The sequence below is a fragment of the Theropithecus gelada genome, chromosome 19 (assembly GCF_003255815.1).
Source record: "Theropithecus gelada isolate Dixy chromosome 19, Tgel_1.0, whole genome shotgun sequence".
Lineage (NCBI taxonomy): Eukaryota > Metazoa > Chordata > Mammalia > Primates > Cercopithecidae > Theropithecus > Theropithecus gelada.
Window position 1 is genome coordinate 18,152,631 of NC_037687.1, and position 6,609 is coordinate 18,159,239.

A 6,609-nucleotide genomic window follows, 5' to 3' on the forward strand; every position below is an offset into this window, starting at 1 on the left:
CAGGCGTCCGGCGTGCTCCGTGCGCAAGCGCCTTCGGCGGAGATTAGGTGGTTTCCGGTTCCGCCGTCCTCTTTTTCTTCAGCGAGGCGGCTGAGCTGGTTGGTGGCGGCGGTCGAGCGGGTGCGCGCCGGTCCGAGGGCGGGTGGGGGCGTGCGGGAGGCCGCAGGGGCCTGGGCGGCAGAAGAGGTGGCCCTGGACCGGCTCATGCGGGCCAGTCTCGGCGGGGTGGCTGGGCAGGGCTCTCGAGGTCGCGGCTCCGAGCCCAGACCTGGGCCCAGGAGGCGAGCGTCGTTTTGGAGAGGAGCCTGCGTGCTCTGCCTGCCAGCGTGACCCCACGAGGCCTCGGGCGGGAAGGCGTCCTCTGGGCAGATCCGAGTTAATGAGAGAGGGTATTGAGCGTGTAGCGTTAACTCTGCCAGTCACTGCGTGTAAATACTTTGGAAATACTAAATTCCTCGAGCTGAGTGTTCATACCTCGCTCCATTACTGTGTCTGTAAGGAGGGTCTGGTGGTAGCGTCTGCCTTTTAGACTTTTTTTCAGAAGGAGTCTCGCTCTGTCGCCTAAGCTGGAGTTCTCGGCTCATTGCAACCTCCACCTCCCGGGCTCGAGCGATTTTCCTGCCTCAGCCTCCCGAGTAGCTGGGATTACAGGCGCCCGCCACCACGCCCAGCTGATTTTTTGTGTTTTTAGTAGAGACGGGGTTTCACCGTGTTGGCCAGGTTCATCTTGAACTCCTGACCTCAAAGGATCCGTCTGCCTCGGCCTCCCAAAGTGCTGGGATTACAGGCTTGAGCCCCTGCACCCGGTCGATTCTTTGCCTTTTTAAGTCAACTTTTATATGTAAACAATGCTTGGCAAGTGGTTGGTAGATACTAAGTGATGTTTGTGGTTTGGGGTCAAGGCAAGAAGTGGGGTCTGGAGAGTTTTGGCGTAATTGAGAAGGAAGCTAAGAGTGTTGGGTGCCCCAGCTTGGAATTAGAGAGAGGAGAGAGGCTGCGACAGGAAGACGTGTGTTGTAGGGGATGGCTTCCCATCCAGGCTGGCAGCAGGAGCAACCTGTGGAGGAGATCAGGACGTGGCTGTGGTGGGAGAGGGTGGGACGGTTCTCAGGAAGATGGATCTGGCAAGATGATGCCAAAGGGTATTTATTCCATCAGGAGATACTGACGAGTCCTTCTGCTGCTAAGCCTAAGGAGAATAACCACAGTCTGTGTTCCTGAAGAGCGCCCATGCAGTCAGGAGGGTGGAGGACATGTGGTCCTTCGTTCCAGGACATGTGTAGACTCCAGGCCAGGGTGTGTGAGAAGCTTAGTAGGGCCAGGGGGAAGGAAGACAGGTACTGGGGCAGGACCAGTTGGGCTCGGTGCAGGCAAAGGGATAGCATCTGGGGTGTAGGCACCTGAGCTTGCGCCACTCAGGCATGCATTGCTCACCAGTCTCTCCTGCCTCCCTTCCTCCAGCAGACGCAAACATGCAGATCTTTGTGAAGACCCTCACAGGCAAAACCATCACCCTCGAGGTCGAGCCCAGTGACACCATTGAGAATGTCAAAGCCAAAATTCAAGACAAGGAGGGTGAGTCGGGACTGGGTGTGGGGGCTCTGGCTATGGACTGGGAATCCCTCTCTGCCCAGGGGAGTTTCAGTCCTGTGTGGGTTGGTGCTGGCTTTAGACAGACCTGTTTTGCCCTTGTTTCTCCATCTGATCTGAAGAACGTCTGTTATCTCTACCTCAGTTCGCTATTTTGAGAGACTGGGGGTAGTGCTGGGACTCCTCTGCCGGGGACACTGCCAGTAGTATGCTCCACAGAGCCTCTAACTGAGCCTTCCTCCCCCTAAGGTATCCCACCTGACCAGCAGCGTCTGATATTTGCCGGCAAACAGCTGGAAGATGGCCGCACTCTCTCAGACTACAACATCCAGAAAGGTACTAGGGTTGGGGTTGCTGGGCAGGGACCCAAGATCCCCAGGTCCTAGGAAAAGAGCATTGATGGCTTCAGTCAGGGGTTGGGGAGCAGTTCAAATGACTTGTGTTTTGTTTAAAATAATGGGACTGGGCACAGTGGCTCACGCCTGTAATCTCGGCACTTTGGGAGGGTGAGGCGGGTGGATCACCTGAGGTCAGGAGTTCCAGACCAGCCTGGCCAATGTGGTGAAATCCCGTTTCTATTAGAAATACAAAAATTAGCTGGGTGCAGTGGCTCAGGCCTGTAATCCCAGCACTTTGGGAGGCCAAGGCAGGCAGATCACAAGGTCAAGAGATATAGATCATTCTGGCCAACATGGTGAAATTCCATCTCTACTAAAAATATGAAAATTAGCTAGGCATGGTGGTGCATGCCTGTAGTCCCAGCTACTCAGGAGGCTGAGGCAGGAGAATTGCTTGAACTTAGGAGGCAAAAAAAAAAAAGAGTCATAATGTGAATTTTTTTATCATTGCAATAAGGAAATTAGTGTCACTTGTTGGAGTGACAAGAATTCAGTGTCCTTTTTTTGTGAGACAGTCTCACTCTGTCACCCAGGCTGGAGTGCAGTGGCGTGATCTCTGCTCACTGCAACCTTCGCCTGCTGGGTTCAAACAATTTCTCTGCCTCAGCCTCCCAAGCAGCTGGGATTGCAGGTGCCCCCCACCACGCCCGGCTAATTTTTTTTGTATTTTTAGTAGAGACAGGGTTTCACTATGTTGGCCAGGCTGGTCTCTTAAAGTGCTGGGATTACACGCGTGAGCCACTGCACCCAGCCTAGACTTCGTGTCTGACCTTGCCTGAACCACTTAGAAGTCGGCTTCCATATTAGAAACCCAGATGGATACCTCAGTTGGCATGTGTGTCTCATCAGACTCCCCCAGGGCTCGTGGTCAGTGCTGAGATGGAGATTTCCTGGGGCAGGCCTGGCTGGGACAGTGTATCTTCCACACATAGAACACTCGGGGGATCCCGACTTGGTGTCCCCATCACACTTGAGAAAGCACCAGACTATAGGCCCTGGAGGGCCCTGCCCCTCTGACTGAGGAGCTAGGGCTGGGCTCAGTCGCCGTCCTTCTGGCTGTCTCCTGCAGAGTCCACCCTGCACCTGGTGTTGCGCCTGCGAGGTGGCATTATTGAGCCTTCCCTCCGCCAGCTTGCCCAGAAATACAACTGCGACAAGATGATCTGCCGCAAGTATGTGTGCTCCGATGCTTGGGAGGCTGTGGGGGCTGCCAGAGTCGGGGTATGCCCTCATCCGCCCCTCCTGTCTCTCTGCAGGTGCTATGCTCGCCTTCACCCTCGTGCTGTCAACTGCCGCAAGAAGAAGTGTGGCCACACCAACAACCTGCGCCCCAAGAAGAAGGTCAAATAAGGCTCTTCTTTCCTTGAAGGGCAACCTCCTGCCCAGGCCCCGTGGCCCTGGAGCCTCAATAAAGTGTCCCTTTCGTTGACTGGAGCAGCAACTGGTGTCCTCATGGCTGGTCTGTCCAGGGAGGTAGCTAAAGAGTGGGCATCTCCCTTAGGGACTCTACTCAGCACTCCATTCTGTGCCACCTGTGGGGTCCTCTGTCCTAGATTCTGTCCCACCTGCATTGGTCCCTGTCCTATGCCCCTGACTCTGGATTTGTCATCTGTAAAATTAGAGTAAAAACCTCAGTCCTCCATCCTGGCGAACACGGTGAAACCCCGTCTCTACTAAAAGCACAAAAAAATTAGCCGGGTGTGGTGGTGGACGCCTGTAGTCCCAGCTTCTCGGGAGGCTGAGGCAGGAGAATGGCGTGAACCCGGGAGGCGGCAGAGATTGCAGTGAGCCCAGATCGCGCCACTGCACTCCAGCCTGGGCGACAGAACGAGACTCCGTCTCAAAAAAAATCACAAAAAACCTCAGTCCTGTAATTGGTGGGACTGAGGATTAGTTTTGTCATTGCTGGGATCTGTCAGGCACTTTGAGGTGTCCCTCAGGCCTTGGCCCTGAAGTGCCTAGGTGTGTGGAGATGGGTAGAAAATTAGGTACACCCAATGGTGTAGAACATTGGTTCTCAAATTTTTTTTATTTTATAGAAATGGGGTCTCACTGTGTTGTCCAGGCTGGTCTTGAACCTGGGCTCAAGCTATCCTCCCTCCTCAGCCCCTCAGTGTTGGGATTACAGGCAAGAACTGCCATTCCTGACCCAGTTCTCAGTTTTTTTGGGTTTTTTTTGGGTTTTTTTGAGACGTAATCTTGTTCTGTCGCCCAGGCTGGAGTGCAGTGGCGCTATCTCGGCTCACTGCAAGCTCCGCCTCCTGGGTTCACGCCATTCTCGTGCCTCAGCTTCCCGACTAGCTGGGACTACAGGTGCCCGCCACCATGCCTGGCTAGTTTTTTGTATTTTAGTAGAGACGGTGTTTCACCATGTTAGCCAGGATAGTCTCGATCTCCTGACCTTGTGACCCGCCCGCCTCGGCTTCCCAAAATGCTGGGATTACAGGCGTGAGCTAGCATGCCTGGCCCAGTTCTCAGTTTTGAACCTGAGGCCGTGACATCACTCTCAGTCTGCAGTCAGTGCTGTGCCTCTTAAGAAGGGCAAGCCTTGGTGTTTTCCCCTTAAGGTCACCCAGGCTAGAGTGCAGTGGTGTGGTCATGGCTCCCTGTACCCCGGAACTCAGGCTCAGGTGATCCTCCCTCCTTTGCCTCCCAAGTAGCCAGGACTACAGGTGTGCGCACCACCACGCTCAGATAATTTGGTGTTTTTAAAGTTTGTAATGATTAGTAGGCTGAAGCGGGCAAATCATAAGGTCAGGAGTTTCTTAGATGTGTTGGGGTGAGCAAAGACTTAATTCTTGTTGTATTATTTACTGATGTAAAATTTTGAGACGGTCTCACTGTCACCCAGGTTGGGGTGCAGTGGTACGATCATAGCTTGCTGCAGCCTTGATCTTCCAGGATCTTGCCTCAGCCTTCTGAGTAGCTGGGACTACATGCTTGTGCCACCACACTCGGTTAATATTTTGTAGAGATGGGGTCTTGCTATGTTGCCCAGGCGGGCTTCAAACTCCTCAACTTAAAAGCCTCTTATTTAGTTTTGTTTTTTTATCACTTTTTTTTCTTTTTTTTTTTTTTTTTTTTTTTTTTTTTTTTTTTTTTTTTTTTTTTTGAGACGGTGTCTCGCTGTGTCGCCCAGGCTGGAGTGCAGTGGCGCGATCTCGGCTCACTGCAAGCTCCGCCTCCCGGGTTCACGCCATTCTCCCGCCTCAGCCTCCGAGTAGCTGGGACTACAGGCGCCCGCCACCACGCCCGGCTAGTTTTTGTATTTTTAGTAGAGACGGGGTTTCACCATGTTAGCCAGGATGGTCTCGATCTCCTGACCTCGTGATCCACCCGCCTCGGCCTCCCAAAGTGCTGGGATTACAGGCTTGAGCCACCGCGCCCGGCCTTCTTTTTTTTTTTTTTTAAGATGCATCCTTGTGCCCATTGTGCACGCTGGAGTGCGGTGGCACAATCTCGGCTCACTGCAGCTTCCACCTCGGATTCAAGCGATTCTCCTTTCTCAGCCTCTTGAGTAACTAGAATTTATCGTGTACGCCACCATGCCTGGCTAACTTGTTTTTGGTTTTTTTTTGAGATGGAGTCTCACTCTGTCGCCCAGGCTGGAGTGCAGTGACTAGATCTCAGCTCACTGCAAGCTCCGCCTCCCGGGTTCATGCCATTCTCCTGCCTCAGCCTCCTGAGTAGCTGGGATTACAGGCGCCCACCACCTCGCCCGGCTAATTTTTTTTTTTGTATTTTTAGCAGAGACGGGGTTTCACCACATTAGCCAGGATGGTCTCGATCTCCTGGCCTCGTGATCTGCCCGTCTCGGCCTCCCAAAGTGCTGGGATTACAGGCTTGAGCCACCGCGCCCGGCCTAATTTTTGTAGTTTTAGTAGAGATGGGGTTTTGCCACGTTGGCCAGACTGGTCTTGAACTCCTGACCTCTTGTGATTCACCTGCTTCGGCCTCCCAAAGTGCTAGGATTACAAGCGTGAGCCACGGCACCTGGCCTTACTACGTTTTTTTTTTTTTACAGACATGGTCTTGCTATGTTACCCAGGATGGTTTTGCACTGATTTCAAGCAGTTCTGCCTCAGCCTTCCAAAGTGCTGGGAATACAGGGGTGAGGCACCTTGCTGGCCCCTGTTTTCAGTGTCAGTGAAGCCAGTGCATGGGCAATGATGCATGCTAGTGAGGGGTGGAGTTGGTGGGACTTCCTGGGCCACTTTGGGGACTTTCACAAAAGACCCCAGTGACTCAGGGTTTTGAGTTTTTTGTTTTTTGTTTTTTTGAGACGGAGTCTCGCTCTGTCGCCCAGGCTAGAGTGCAGTGGCGCAATCTCAGCTCACTGCAAGCTCCGCCTCTTGGGTTCACGCCATTCTCCTACCTTAGCCTCCTGAGTAGCTGGGACTACAGGCGCCCGCCACTAGGCCTGGCTAATTTCTCCATCTCCAGACCTTGTGATCCGCCCACCTCAGCCTCCCAGAGTGCTGGGATTACAGGCGTGAGCCACCGCAGCCGGCCCTGAGTTCTTAATCAATGGAGTGAAGGATTCAAAATTAACCACTCCAAGGGGGGACTGAAAGAAGAACCACTCTTTTTTTTTTTTTTTTTTTTTTTTTTTTTTTTTTTT

At 53.1% G+C, this 6,609-nt stretch overlaps 1 protein-coding gene across 8 annotated transcripts; it reads left to right on the forward strand.

Annotated features, from left to right (window-relative positions):
• Positions 1-10: 10 nt before the first annotated feature.
• UBA52 (ubiquitin A-52 residue ribosomal protein fusion product 1) lies at positions 11-3,625 on the forward strand. 8 transcript variants are annotated; one of them, XM_025365983.1, is made up of 5 exons: positions 33-120; positions 1,465-1,575; positions 1,840-1,926; positions 3,058-3,160; positions 3,245-3,625. In XM_025365983.1, exons 2-5 carry the CDS (start codon positions 1,473-1,475, stop codon positions 3,336-3,338), a joined length of 387 nt encoding a protein of 128 aa, XP_025221768.1. In that variant the 5' UTR covers positions 33-120; positions 1,465-1,472; the 3' UTR covers positions 3,339-3,625. The 8 variants fall into 8 exon arrangements, with proteins under 8 accessions (XP_025221763.1, XP_025221761.1, XP_025221762.1 ...); XM_025365984.1 differs by having other exon boundaries at positions 41-98; XM_025365981.1 differs by lacking the exon at positions 33-120 and adding an exon at positions 1,130-1,142 and having other exon boundaries at positions 3,245-3,429.
• The last annotated feature ends 2,984 nt before the right edge of the window (positions 3,626-6,609 follow it).

Bases quoted from the DNA above. Each gene is read 5' to 3' on its own strand.
- UBA52 (XM_025365978.1), top strand. From the start codon at position 1,473: ATGCAGATCTTTGTGAAGACCCTCACAGGCAAAACCATCACCCTCGAG. The intron at 1,576-1,839 runs GTGAGTCGGGAC...CCTCCCCCTAAG, and splicing joins CAAAATTCAAGACAAGGAGG to GTATCCCACCTGACCAGCAG. The intron at 1,927-3,057 runs GTACTAGGGTTG...TGTCTCCTGCAG, and splicing joins AGACTACAACATCCAGAAAG to AGTCCACCCTGCACCTGGTG.